We start from the raw sequence: 14,460 nt of genomic DNA on the forward strand, positions 1-14,460 counted from the left end.
AAGTGATAACACGCTTACATGAGAAGAAACTAAAACGCTTTATGACCTGCATAAATTTATGCCAGACAGATCAGTTTGATACTGTAAATGTGGATGTTATGTATTCCAATTTAGATGATCGTTTTCCCCTTTATCCGCTGCTGATTTAAGCAGAACACACTCCGCCTAGAAACCCTGTTAATAACACTACCAATAACACAAAAACATGCACTACACAATGTTGCCACAACACTACTTTTAATGTTTGCAAAGTGATAAAGTGTATATTTCAATAGCTCGACTTTGAATCTTCACAACTGCATCACCCATAAATGAACTTTGAGCATGCACAAATACAAGTGAATATTCAGTTACAATGGATTCTGAATATGTTCACATGACCAAAATTCTAATGAAAGCAGGCATGTGGCAGCTGTATTCGACTCTGAAACATCAGTTAGGATCACAACAGTTCTGTACCCAACTTGAGTAAAGAAAATCAGTCTGACAACACAAACTCATGAATTGATCCAAATATCTTTATTTGTCCAAAAAAACTGCAAATTTATGCCACCAGTGCAGAAGCTGTGGAGGATTCGCTGCGGATGAAAACAAATGAATCAGTTAAAAGATTCAGTGGGAAAAAATGCATTTTGAAAGACAAAGCAGCTTTTTGTGTGAAGGGGACTGGCAGTGGTGGCACATTCAAGCCAAACTGCTAATTTACCTCCAAAGTTTATCTAGCACATAAGAAATATCTCAGTTCTTACAAGTGAAGAATGGGACAATGAAATGTGCCCTACACATACAGGAGGGATTTCAGTTCTGGTTATAAAACGACTCAAATACTCACTACTTCCAGTTGGGTGCAAGTACTCTCTTGGTCTTGTAGTAGCGGGCAAGCCTGTGGATTCTGCTCTCAACCAGAATCAGGCGGAACTTGGCATCCTTGTCCTGCAAAAACAAGCGACGATGATGAGAAAACTGTTGAAGTGCACTGAACAGAGTTTTCTAGAAATCTCCGAAGTGATCTTGCATTTCGTTACCTTTCTGTTCCTTTCCAAGTGCTTCCTCACAGCAACAGCCTTCTTGATAAGGTGGTAGAGATCCTCAGGCAGATCAGGGGCCAGGCCTTTGGACTTCAGGATCCTAAGGATCTTGTTGCCAGTGACAAAACGCACCTGAGCAACACCATGGGAATCCCTCAGGATCACACCTAATGAGAAGAGCAAGAGATATCAGCTTCTTGATAATGAAATTGTGCAGACAGACACAATATGGGCAGCAACATCTAGTTCACAAATATGAAAACATGAAGAAAAGTTGAATTGCCCATTAAGACGCATAAACAATAAGCCTATAAAGCGACAACTGAAAGCATTCTCTCTCTTATTGGAAATCAGATTACAAATGTAAAGTGTGCCTCAGCTGTACTTTTACTAATCTGACAGCATTCATTTTATTTATACTAGTTGATTTTTAGTTTCCTTTAATGTACTGAATTGATTTCAAACTTGTCTTTGCATGACCATTCTGTATGAAATGTGCTATAGAGAATCCTGTTAAATTATGTTATACAATGGACATGACTTGCAGGAACACTCATTTTACATCAGTCAGAACTTACCAATCTGTGAGGGGGTGAGACCCTTCTTGGCCAGTTTGAAGATTTGTTCTTTGACATCATCGGATGTTAATTTGAGCCACTAAAAGACATAATAAATGGATATTTTAACAGCCTTGACAACTTAGAAAGGCATTGTACTTCCATAAATGAGGAATCAGAATCAATGGACTTACTGTGGGGACACTTCGTCTATAGGGCAGTGCCGACTGGGACAAACCCTTGCTGAAAAACAAAACGTTCTTCCATGTTAAACATGTCTTTTAATGAAACATTAAATTACAACTTGTTAAACAATTCCACTTCTTCTGCAGTAAGCTAAGCTGTAAACATGTTAACTGACAGCAGGTAATATAAAATAAAGGAAATATAAACTATAAGCGAACCTAAAGAGGTTGTAAAATCAAAATAATCTTAAAATGAACTGGTCCAGTACATAACATACTTTTAAATGTAATAGACCAACATGTATAAAACCTAACGAACCGCCAAACACATTTGGACACCAAAACGTAGGTTACGTGAAACTAAATGACATGATACCCGAACAGCCAGGCCGCACCGACAAACTGTCGATGTAAAATGAATCAGTGTGTAAAGATCGTTCATTTATCCATCCTGCAGCGCCTCATACTACGTTACATGTGCTGCCATCACGCTGCACAGAGGAAGAGAACGTGGGACTAATTTCTGACTTCTCAAAAACTCTTTTCTAGCTCGAATGAAATACATATTCCAGGCTCAGTCTATCTTATAAAGAGTTAACTGTATTTTGGGTAGGCAGTGTGGTCCTTAGACGGTGTTTTAAGCGTAAAATAAACATTTACCCAGGAGCGTGCATACGACCCATGATGGCGGTTTAGAGACCGAAGAAAGAGAAAGACCGAGCCTAGGCCGAGAGGAAGTGAAGTATGGTGGCGGAAGTGATGTAGAATATCACTTTCCGTCTGTTGATTCCAGGATCATTTGTTTTTGGATCTTTGGTTTTATATATCGATTGTTTTCAGACTATGTTCTTTAGTAAGTTAATTATGATCTTATTAACTTAATCTTTACTTGTTAGTTATCAACCGTCTGTTTCAGAAATATATATATTTTTTCATTTTGTTTGCTGTCATCTATGTTTGAACTTTAAAAACAACAACATTCTATTAATTATTTTCAATAAATCCAGATAAGTCCTTCTAAAAAAAATTGCATACAAATAAATTTCAGTGATCATAATAATTTTAACCACTTTTTAAAAAAATGTCTTTGTAATAATGTGAATTATGAGTCAGTGGAAGATCTTTCCTCTCTCTAACCCAACATTTTGGGTTCAATCAGAGAATAGACGGGCTCTGGTTCAATCTACATTTAGCAAAGGAACTTATTATCTGATGTAATATGTTCATAATTGTGTTGTCTTATTTATTTATGTATTTTTCAAGCATTTACTTCATTGCTGTTGTCCTATGTTATATGTAATGTAAAATAATATGTAAAAAGAAAAAGAAAAAGTCTTATTTTCCCCCCCTCATTCTTCTCATATCCACCAGCTGGTGGCGCTCCAAGAAAAGACCAACTGATGTAAGCGTGGCTGGAGTCTCTAGAAATAAAATAAGCAGATTGAACTGGCGCGTGCAACAGAGTTATGAAATGGGCGGAGCGTATGATCGGTTTAATCCATTATTATTATTATTATTATTATTATTATTATTATTATTATTATTATTATTATTATTATTATTATTATTATTATTATTATCCGAAGCTATGATAACACACATTTACGGCGTAAAATAATTTTGTATCTGTAACATTTTTCAGTGCTTGTCAGAACGGACCAATCATACACGTTTGAGATGAATGAATAAAGATGACTTATTCTGACATTTACGTGCAGCAAACAGTATAATTATCAAGTTTTAATCTGTAATGTTTTAAGTGTACAAATGTTTCATATTAAAAAAACCGCCAGTTGATCATTCGCCTTTCTGAGCCGCCATGCGCCCCCCTCAGGAAGTCTGTATTTGCGTCATGAAGAAACAGTAGCATCACTCAAGCCCAAACTGCAAGAGAAGCAGTGCGCTTGATCTACGTGGACGAGCTCTCTGTCTCCTCCTACTGCTGTGCTCGGTTAGCTCGCTAGCTGCCCTGTTACTGTTAGTCATCATCAGTCCAAGATAGCGGGCAGTCAGGAAGCCAGCGGTAATGAAAGGAAGCAGAAAACACCCGAGATAGCTCGATAGAAACCGATCTGACACCGTAAGTGCCGTTATTTAATTGAGAATCGATCCGGATACATTGACCCAAATAGAGCATCAACAATTCAACTTTTCACTCATAAAATGGACATCGAGTTTCGCTATAACGTCTGGCATAGACTTCACTGTCAATGGAAAGCTAATGAAATTAGCTTCTGTGTATCGAGATCAGGAACCCTTTCAAACCACATCTCTGTGTTACAATTAACTTATAGCTTGCCAGCAAAACCACGTATATTTGCAGTGTGTCTCTTTAATATAGTAGTGACCCGCTAACTGCCTGATAATGTCGTTTATCCTTAGTAACGGATTTATTGGAGAGCTGAACTGCCAATCAGTGGCTGTGTTACAACCCTAGAAGTGAGCCGGCTATCCAGACAGATTTTTTTTTTTTACGTTCAGATTTCCAGAAGTGGTAGTCGGCTCGCTAGGTTTTGCGATACAACCTATATCTAAAAATGATAGAGCTGTCATCTTCGGCTTGACGTCTGACTATGATCCATATGTTTGCTGATTTTTCCAGATGTCCTGTTTAAAGGGGCTCCTCACCAGCTGCCTTGTATTGGCGAGTGTGATGTCCTGGGCCAAGGCAGTGCCAATAAGTTTAGATAAAACTAAGGTGAAACTCCCAGAGGAAACAGTCAAGGAGCCTCCCCAGAGTGTGGTAAGAAACATTTGATCAGTCAATTATGTAACAAGCTTTGGCAGCAATAAGTGGCCTTAGAGTGTCAGATTGCATTAATATGCATGGTTATTTTTGTGTGGGCAATACGCTCTTAATTTCGAAAACATTTGACACTATATTATTATGTACTTATATTATTTTTATGTATAACATATTTATATTAAATTTGTAGGACACCGGCCTACACTATGACCGCTATCTCAGGGAAGTTATTGATTTCCTTGAAAAAGATCAACATTTTAGAGAAAAGCTCCACAACACAGACATGGAAGATATAAAGGTAAGAAAACAGCATGGCTTTATTTGTGTTGTATAATTCAAAGGTCGCACAAGGCTAATCTGTTCATTCCTGCTGATTTCAGCAAGGGAAGTTGGCTAAAGAGCTTGACTTTGTCAGCCACCATGTGAGAACCAAGCTGGATGAACTAAAAAGGCAAGAGGTCAGCCGTCTGAGAACCCTGATCAAAGCCAAGCAGGACATTGAAGGAGGGAATGGTAAGAATGGCTGTAAAAATCATAACCGTAATCATAATCATAGTTGAATAAATGCTCATTTCATATACATAAGGTGAAATTGCATATTAAAGTTGGCATGAAACAGAAGTTGCAATCATCTTTTCTTCCCCATTGAGACATATATCTGAGGAAAATGGCAAGAAAAAATGTAGGGCAGGACTTGATTTTGTCCAGTGGGAATTGATTGGATAGTTGGATCGTTGTGGTTTGCTATAGAGTGCAACAGTGCCTGTCCCGCTTTTTCAGCAGCTCTAAAGCGTTTTAAGCCATTAATCAGCTACGAGGTGAATCTCAACACTACAAATTTAGATTTTAAGCAAAAGTCTTTGAAAGTTTGACAAAAAGGTGCAAGACTGTGTACTTGATGGCTTGGTGAGGGAAAGGACTACAATCCCATGAAGCATTGCGAACAGCATAATCAAATTAGAAAGGAGAAATGGAGAAATATAAAAACTACTCATTTACAGATGTTGATTATGAATTAAAAACAATATATTTTAATTTGATTGCAAAAGAGAGAGAGAGAGAAATTTAGAGAAAAGCTAAATATATAATTATAAAATGGCAGTGATCTTTTGATTAAAGATTACAAGGACACATGAATTAAAATAAATTATGTGCATGGATAAATCATTTCTAATAAATACTGCAATATTCCATAAATGAATACAAATTGTCAGTTTTGATTTTCATGCTGACTTTAATGAATGAACAGACCACAAACACCAAATAAGACACAACGTCTTGTAGATTCATAGATTTTAAGCATATGGGTCTTGATTTTCAGAACATTCTCTGAACACAGTTCTCTCTCATGTTTCACAGATATGGCGGTAGATCACCAGGCGTTACTCAAACAGTTTGAATATCTGAACCACATGAACCCGCACACATTCGAGGTTGAGGATCTGGACAGACTCATCAAATCGGTATGTCATTACTTAGTTACCCAGCTTTCATAATCATACTTCATTTTGATTCTGTCACTTTGAATGCTTGAATGCTTCTTTCTTTTGATACTTGATTTTAGTGCTTGTAATCTTTTAAGTCAATAATATATTTTGCATTTAAAGTACAATTCATGTTGCATAAAATTAAGTAAAAAAGGACAAATAACTCAAGGTTTCCACACATTTTGTTCAATACATTTTCATGACTTTACAGTCATTTGTGATTACAAGATATATATTTTTATAAATCATTTCATAGAGATCGCACACACAAAGAACAAGAGCTGAACATAATTAGAAAAATATATTGTCACTAAAGAAATTTCAGTGACATTTCCAAATTCCTTTGTTTTTGTAGGACACAGTTACTAGCACATTGTGTTCATTTTTAAGGTCAATTCCCACAGATAAACTGAAAATATTGTCTCAAATATTTCTGGAATCTTCCATACGCACTTTAAAAGAACATCGTGTAATACTCTGTTGTAAATCCATGGTCAGCATGCAGCATGCATTTCCCTTCTCATTTGGTCACTGAGCAACAGCAATAAAATACCTTTTATATACATATAACTGAAGACCAGAACACATAAAGCTATTATCTTTCAGTTACATTTATGATCTTGCAATGTAGGCTACAAATGATCTGGAGAACTACGACAAGGAACGGCATGAAGAATTTAAAAGGTACGAGATGATGAAAGAGCATGAGAGACGGGAACACCTGAAGACCCTTGATGAGGAGGACAGGAGGAAAGAGGAGGAGCACTATGAGGAGATGAAGAAAAAACATGCTGATCACCCCAAAGTCAACCACCCCGTAAGTCTGCACGCATTAACTTCTCTTGATGTTTGATTTCATTGAAGATATACTCATGTATCTCTGACGTTTTGGTCCATAGGGTAGCAAGAATCAGCTAAAAGAAGTGTGGGAGGAGGCTGATGGCCTTGACCCTGAAGATTTTGACCCAAAAACCTTCTTCAATCTGCATGGTAAAAATTCTTGATATCTTAGCCAAATCCTGGATATGAGAATGCTGAAATTACATACTTAATATTATTACATTTTCGCAATCTTGTATTGCAGACTCAAACGGAGATGGATTCTTTGATGAACAAGAGCTGGAAGCCCTATTCACAAAGGAGGTACATAATTGCATACGTCACCACGGAAGATAATATATATATACAGTGCTATGCATAAGTTTAGACACCCATGCTAAAGTTGACTAAAAAGAGGAATAAAAAATCATCTTTTGGAAATTGAACTTAATGCCTTAATTTAAAAAATGAGGAAAAATCCAACCTTTAAGGACACCAATTTTCTTTGTGAATGAATAATGTATAGTAAATAAATAAATGTTCTTCCATAAAATACAGGGGGCATAAGTTTGGACACCCCTATGTTAAATTCCCATAGAGGCAGGCAGATTTTTATTTTTAAAGGCCAGTTACTTCATGGATCCAGGATACTGTGCATCCTGATAAAGTTCCCTTGGCCTTTGGAATTAAAATAGCCCCACATCATCACATAGCCTTCACCATACCTAGAGATTGGCATGGAGTACTTTCCATAAGATCATCTCTCAATGCAAATTAACCCAGCTATTAGGCTAACTGAAATAAAACCATGCCAATCTCTAGGTATGGTGAAGGCTATGTGATGATGTGTGGCTATTTTAATTCCAAAGGCCAAGGGAACTTTATCAGGATGAATAGTATCCTGGATCCATGAAGTAACTGGCCTTTAAAAATAAAAATCTGCCTGCCTCTATGGGAATTTAACATAGGGGTGTCTAAACTTATGCACCCTGTATTTTAAGGAAGAACATTTATTTATTTACGATACATTATTCATTCACAAAGAAAATTGGTGTCCTTAAAGGTTGGATTTTTCCTCATTTTTTAAATTAAGACATTAAAGGAGAACTCCGGTCAATTTTAACATTGAGCTCATTTTTTTGTACATTTGGAGTGCTGTCAATACCGAGAACAACGACAAAAATCGGTGTTGCCTACACCGAGTTATTCTATTTTTAAAATTTGCACCCTGTTGACTTCAATGGGGCAAGTACTAAACCTGCTTTTAGCCTCTTAACATCCTTGATGTGTCATTACAAGTGCACAGAAAATGTGAGTGATTCCTTCTGAGTGAACACGAGTGAATCTGACTGCAGTAGATGTGAAAGATATGTATAAAAATGATGTTATTTAAGCCAGCGCAAATACCTGTGTTTACATCCTGTTTTCGGTTGAAGTCCAAAGTAGTCGATTGCCGAGTTCACGCGCATAGGTTTAGTTACCTATGATCACGCGCGTGAACTCGGCAATCGATTACTATGGACTTCAACCGAAAACAGGATGTAAACACAGGTATTTGCGCTGGCTGAAATAACATCATTTTTCAGATTCACTCGTCAGATTCACTCGTGTTCACTCAGAAGGAATCACTCACATTTTTTGTGCACTTGTAATGACACATCAAGGATGTTAAGAGGCTAAAAGCAGGTTTAGTACTTGCCCCATTGAAGTCAACAGGGTGCAAATTTTAAAAATAGAATTACTCGGTGTAGGCAACACCGATTTTTGTCGTTGTTCTCTGTACTGACAGCACTCCAAATGTACAAAAAAATGAGCTCAATGTTAAAATTGACCGGAGTTCTCCTTTAAGTTCAATTTCCAAAAGATGATTTTTTATTCCTCTTTTTAGTCAACTTTAGCATGGGTGTCTAAACTTATGCATAGCACTGTATATATATATATATATATATATATATATATATATATATATATATATATATATATATATATATATATATATATATATATATATATATATATATATATATATATATATATATATATATATATATATATATATATATATATACACACACACTGTACATTCACTGGCCACTTAATTAGGTACACCTTGCTAGTATCTGATTGGACCCCTTTTTGTCTTCTGTTTTAACTAAACTGTTTTAATTCTTTGTAGCACTGATTCAACAAGGTGCTCAAAACATTCCTAAGAGATTTTGGTCCATATTTACTTGATAGCATCATGTAGTTGCTCCTTTGTCGGCTGCATGTCCGTGATGTGAATCTCCCGTTCCACCACATTCCAAAGGTGCTCTGTTGGATTGAGATCTGCGGCTGTGGAGGCCATTTGAGTGTAGTGAACTCACTGTCATGTTCAAGAAACCAGTTTGAGATGATTTGAGCTTTGTGACAAGACGTAATCCTGCTGAAAGTAGTCATCAGAAGATGGGTACACTGTGGGCATAAAGGGATGGACATGATGAGGAAGACTGTGGTGTTTAAACAATGCTTATTTGGTACTAAGGGGCACTAGCCTGGCTAACGTCAGACCTCTTCTCATTGAGACGTGGTCTGGGAACCACATGTTCATTTTCTCGTATTTGAGGCGTGGTTTACGAATGCCCAGAGCCGTTTATTGGCCGCTACGAATGTCTATCAAATGCGCCTGTACGTAGCTCATAGCCAATTGTTTCAATTATACCAGATGACGTATGTAGAGTGACAGAAATTCGACGAGGAAGAAGACGAAATAAACTTGCGTTCTAAACTACTTAGATCACTATCCAAGGCTGCATCGAAAGGTAACTTCGCGTCTGATGCCATGTTGGATCCATAGATATAAACAAACTGCTTCGGTGTGTCGCATAGACGTCATCATCGTCTTGCTGCTCCCTCCCCGTTCTGTGATTGGTTCCCTTTTTGAGGGGAAAATCTGGTCCATGGTATCCAGGCTGCCTAGCAGCGTGAATAAAATCACGCTGCGCTCAAGGCAGCATGGGGAAACCCAGGCTAAAGGGGCACAAAGTGTAATGAGAAAATATCCCCCACACCACCAGCCTGAACCGTTGAAACATGGAAGGATGGATCCATGCTTTCATGTTTATTGCAAATTCGTACCCTACCCTCTTAGTGTCGCAGCAGAAATCGAGACTCGGGCAACATATTTCCAATATCCTATTGTCCAATTTTGGTGAGCCTGTGCGAATTGTAGTCTCAGTTCTTAGCTGACAGGAGTGGCACTGGTGTGGTCTTCTGCTGCTGTAGCCAATCTGCTTCAAGGTTCAACGTGTTATGCGTTCAGAGATGCTCTTCTGCAGCCCTTGGTTGTAATGAGTGGTTATTTGAGTTACTGTTTCCTTTCTATCAGCTCGAACCAGTCAGGCCATTCTCCTCTGAACTCTGGCATCAACAAGGCATTTCCCCCACAGATACTCACTAGATACTTTCTCTTTTTCTGATCATTCTCTGTAAACCCTAGAGATGGATGTGCGTGAAAATCCCAGTAGATTAGCAGTTTCTGAACAACCATGCCAATATTGTAGGTATAACATGCTCTGCTATTTTAGAGTAGCAACGAAAATATTTTGTGATTTTTATTTTTCCCAGCTGGAGAAGATCTATGATCCAACTAATGAAGAGGACGACATGGTTGAAATGGAGGAGGAAAGGCTGCGAATGAGAGAACACGTCATGAACGAGGTTAAATGATGATTATAAATAATGGACCAGTTCTCTTTGCATGACCTGACCTGGCAACTTCAGAAAAATTGACAAATCTAATTTTCTGTATCTGTAATCATCTGGCTTTTAAAGGTTGATACCAATAAAGACAGACTGGTGTCCCTAGACGAGTTCCTGGTAGCCACAAAGAAAAAAGAGTTTCTTGAACCAGACAGCTGGGAAGTAAGTGTGACACGCTACAGATACATAATTAGACCATTGATCAATATCATCTAATTCATGCATTCAGTAAACAGTCTTTCATGTTGGATGATTGCGTTACGTTTGACACAGTATCAAAGTACAGTCTTGGTCAGAATTACTGGCAACCTTGGTAAATATGAACAAAGAAGCTTGTGAAAATAAATCTGCATTGGTAATCCTTTTGACCCTGTATTACAAAAATTCCCCAAAATCTAACCTTTTATAAGGAGAAAAACAATTGAAAATGGGGGGAAAATCTCATTATGAAATAAATGATTTTCTCTAATACACATTGGTCACAGTAAATGGCACAATACGTTTTGCAGCCTCCTTTTTCCAAGATAACAGCTTAAGAGTTCTTTCAATCATTTTTGATGAGTTTGGAAAACACCTGACAAAAGATCAGAGGCCATTCCTCCATACAGAATCTCTCCAGTTTTCTATAGGGTTGAGGTAAGAGGACTGGAATGACCATTGCAGAACCTTAACTGTGTGCTCAGTGACCCATTTTTGTGTTTTTATCATTGTCCTGATGGAAGATCCATCTATGGCCCATTATAAGATTTCTAGCAGAGGCTGTCAGGTTTAGATTTTTTTTATCTGTTGGTATTTGATAGAATCTTACAGCCACTTTCTATTTTGTGAACCTCAGCAATCTTTTGCTGCACATCAGAAGTTTATGATGGATGATAAGGGAATTTCAAATGTGTTTTTTAATGAATTACCAACGATGCTAATAATTCAGACCACGACTACTATATAAACCTAAGAGCGAGTGAGTAAAAAATGTAAAAAATGGCATTTAACCTTTATGTTTTCCAAGTAATAATTATCTTGGGTTTTCGGATGACCTCAGACTCTAGAACAGAACCAGGCATATACGGATGAAGAGATGAGAGAGTTTGAGGAGCATTTGGTCAGGCAGGAGGAAGACTTAAACCAGAAAGCTTCTGACCTTCAGAAGCAGAGAGAGGATCTAGAGCGACAGCAGGAGCAGCTCAATGCTCAGAAAATAGAACTGCAGCAGGTAACTGAGCTGATTTGTCTTGTATCTGCTCATTGAATGAAAAACAAGTCATTATAACAAGTGAATGAAAACCTACTCTGTGCGTCTTTTTTATCAGGCTGTGGAGCATATGGAACGGTTGAAAACACAAAATGTACCGTCTCCTCCTGAGACGCATTGTAAGTAATACTTTCATTTGCAAATGACATATATAACCAGATCATGTAAAGATTACATTGGGTAACTGTTGTTACATTAGGCCCTGAATGTGATATCACCTGACATGTTTTTCTAGTTTTACATTATTCTAGAGAATGTTAAAGAAACATGAGTAATTCTGTTCAGTGGGTTAACAGGGTTTCCAATTTCGCAACTACATAAAGCATTGGATAAAACTATGTCTGTGTGTGTTCTCGCTCACTCCCCTGACAAGCGTGACTGAAGCACTGCAAACAGAGAATGTTTTTCTAATTTCTGCTGGACTCACGCATTACTAGTACATTTGCAGCAGATAAACGCAAGTGCCATTATGTGTTGGTGCGTTGAAAACAAAACCAAAGGTTCAAAGAACAAAATATTAAAGTGAGGTGAGCAGCTCTAAGCCTTTTGCCGCCTTTTACTGCGTTGTTATTATCATGTAACAGGGCTAAACAACTGCTGCTTTGATGGCGCAAGTGTATCGCAGTTTGGACCCAAATAATATAATGCGAGCACAGTCCAGCGGGGGCAGGGGAGAGTTGAGCAAGTGAACTTGGGTTCAGACCAGGCAATCAAACCAAGTGTGAAAGCACCCTTAACCCTCTGGTGCTCTTCGCGTGGCCGTCAAAAATTAAAAATGTTTTATATTTATTTCAATGAAATTAATATACTATATTTTAGTTTGATCATGTTTTTTTATTTCATGGGATTTTAATGCTACTAAATTATATTTATGCAGTAATTATAATCCATTTATTAACTTTTTAAGCACTTTTTCGACCTGAAAATGAAATTTCCAACTTAAACTGTCATACATCTTGAATGCTTTGGAGCACAGACTTAAGTTTGGTCTGCTTTTAAAGATGACACTTGGCAGAAGAAAACAAGTTTTAAAAAGTTCTAGAATTTTATGTTTATTGTTATGAAAAAATTTGTTTTTCAATTTTTATATGAAATATGTATTTTCCAAAACACGTTTTACGCTGTGAAAAAAATCAAAGCCATGAATCTAAAACAAGTTGTGTTCCATATTTAAAGGTATAGCAGAGGATTTTTTACTTCCAGGTGGATCACCTATACTATTGGTCCTCCTAATTGTCAATCATTCTGGTGAATCAATCAAACTTTTCAAAAAGTGGAGAGGGCGGCTCTTATCTAAAATTCGGAAAGATCCTCCGCTATACCTTTAAGATGGATAGCTCTAAAAATTAGCTTTCATTAAGATTTTGTTTGGGCACAGTACCAAATGTTTCCACCAGATGAAATTTGCTTCCCATTCGTTTCCAACACGAGGACTACAAGTGTGACTATTTTTTCCCAGGACCATTTAACCTTTTTTTCACATAGCAAGTGCAAAAACCTTTACCAAGTTTCATACCATTCCGATGAAGTAAAAAAAAAAAAAAGCAAAGCATTAGAGGGTAACATTCTTGGCAAATATATTGTTTAAAAAAAATGTAAGTGCAACGTTTATTTTAATAACAACATTCCTGGCCAAAATACTTGGTTTTAATCAATTAAATTTGAAAAGAACACATTTTAAAAGCAACATTCTTGGCAAATATACTTTTTTAAGCATTTTAATTTAAATGCAACACATTCTTGGCAATGATACAACACTTTTTAAATCTCTCATAACAGTTGAGGGAAATGCTGTCCCTGAGACACTAGGACATGACCAGCCGCCTGAACACCAGCCTCTGCCCCCAGGACACCACCAACAACAACAACAACATCATGATGTACCCCCGAATCAACAGGATCTAGGACAGGAACACAAAAATATACCCCAAGAAAACCAGCCACTGCCTCCAGGACACAACAGCCCACCCCAAGATTCTCCAAATATGCCCCTCGACCACAACAATGTGCCATAGGACCGTCATATGGCTTTTGTGGATAAACTTACCTAGCGCCAGGCTCACGGAGACTTCAACAAACAGTACCTCCTGTCCAGTTCTAGTCAATGATTATCTGCGTTCATGTGTGCTGCGGTTTTAATTAGTGGGAAAGTGGCTGGTTTTCATAAGCCTAATACTTTTAATGCAGACTTTGCTGTTTGGTATAAGTGTGCTTGATTTCTTTTTGTTATTGAAAATATCTTTCATACGTTGTAGATATTTTTTTTTTTTTTTTCAACACAGTGGATTGGATGTCTGTGGATAAGCTTTTGTTTTGCACATTTAGTTTTCGGAAATTTTAATGGCCATGAAAAGCTACTTAAAACCTAGTTGTGTGGTATCAGAATATTGTTGAATTGTACTGGAAGATTTTGATTAGGGCTACTCTGAATTTTAACCGTTGCTTACAGTGGGAAGTTTGAGAGTTAAGTCAGACATCAATAAAAAATCTATTTGGAAAAAAAAAAGTTTTTTTTTTAATAAACAAACAAATATTTACTTTATGTAAAGGAACAGTGCTGGTTCAGTACATATTAAGCTCAATCAAAAGCAAAAATGAAGGTTACAATGAGGCACTTTTAACAAATGCGTTTACATTAATTCGGTATG

The 14,460-nt window shown here is 37.2% G+C and overlaps 2 protein-coding genes across 2 annotated transcripts; one reads left to right on the top strand and one right to left on the bottom strand.

Moving 5' to 3' along the window:
• Positions 1-497: 497 nt before the first annotated feature.
• rps13 (ribosomal protein S13) lies at positions 498-2,552 on the bottom strand. Its single transcript, XM_081352093.1, has 6 exons — positions 2,431-2,552; positions 1,780-1,828; positions 1,607-1,685; positions 1,026-1,195; positions 833-933; positions 498-578 (listed from the first exon to the last, which is right to left on the bottom strand). Exons 1-6 carry the CDS (start codon positions 2,451-2,453, stop codon positions 545-547), a joined length of 456 nt encoding a protein of 151 aa, XP_081208219.1. The 5' UTR covers positions 2,454-2,552; the 3' UTR covers positions 498-544.
• Positions 2,553-3,641: 1,089 nt separating this feature from the next.
• On the top strand, positions 3,642-14,093 carry nucb2a (nucleobindin 2a). Its single transcript, XM_081358724.1, has 13 exons — positions 3,642-3,850; positions 4,373-4,513; positions 4,707-4,814; positions 4,897-5,029; positions 5,876-5,979; positions 6,635-6,820; positions 6,903-6,993; positions 7,088-7,146; positions 10,429-10,521; positions 10,636-10,725; positions 11,603-11,773; positions 11,871-11,931; positions 13,592-14,093. The coding sequence occupies exons 2-13, from the start codon at positions 4,373-4,375 to the stop codon at positions 13,825-13,827; spliced, it is 1,473 nt and encodes a 490-aa protein (XP_081214850.1). The 5' UTR covers positions 3,642-3,850; the 3' UTR covers positions 13,828-14,093.
• The last annotated feature ends 367 nt before the right edge of the window (positions 14,094-14,460 follow it).

The sequence above is a fragment of the Scardinius erythrophthalmus genome (assembly GCF_964197995.2).
Source record: "Scardinius erythrophthalmus genome assembly, chromosome: 2".
NCBI lineage: Eukaryota > Metazoa > Chordata > Actinopteri > Cypriniformes > Leuciscidae > Scardinius > Scardinius erythrophthalmus.

What these genes read in the sequence shown, in the direction of transcription:
- rps13 (XM_081352093.1), bottom strand. Translation starts at nt 2,453, where the DNA reads ATGGGTCGTATGCACGCTCCTGG. An exon ending in TCTCACCCCCTCACAGATTG is followed by an intron (nt 1,196 to 1,606) that starts GTAAGTTCTGAC and finishes TCTTCTCATTAG; the next exon opens with GTGTGATCCTGAGGGATTCC. An exon ending in CTTGCACCCAACTGGAAGTA is followed by an intron (nt 579 to 832) that starts GTGAGTATTTGA and finishes TTTCATCCGCAG; the next exon opens with CGAATCCTCCACAGCTTCTG.
- nucb2a (XM_081358724.1), top strand. Translation starts at nt 4,373, where the DNA reads ATGTCCTGTTTAAAGGGGCTCCTCACCAGCTGCCTTGTATTGGCGAGT. An exon ending in TGGACAGACTCATCAAATCG is followed by an intron (nt 5,980 to 6,634) that starts GTATGTCATTAC and finishes CTTGCAATGTAG; the next exon opens with GCTACAAATGATCTGGAGAA. An exon ending in ACCCCAAAGTCAACCACCCC is followed by an intron (nt 6,821 to 6,902) that starts GTAAGTCTGCAC and finishes TTTGGTCCATAG; the next exon opens with GGTAGCAAGAATCAGCTAAA.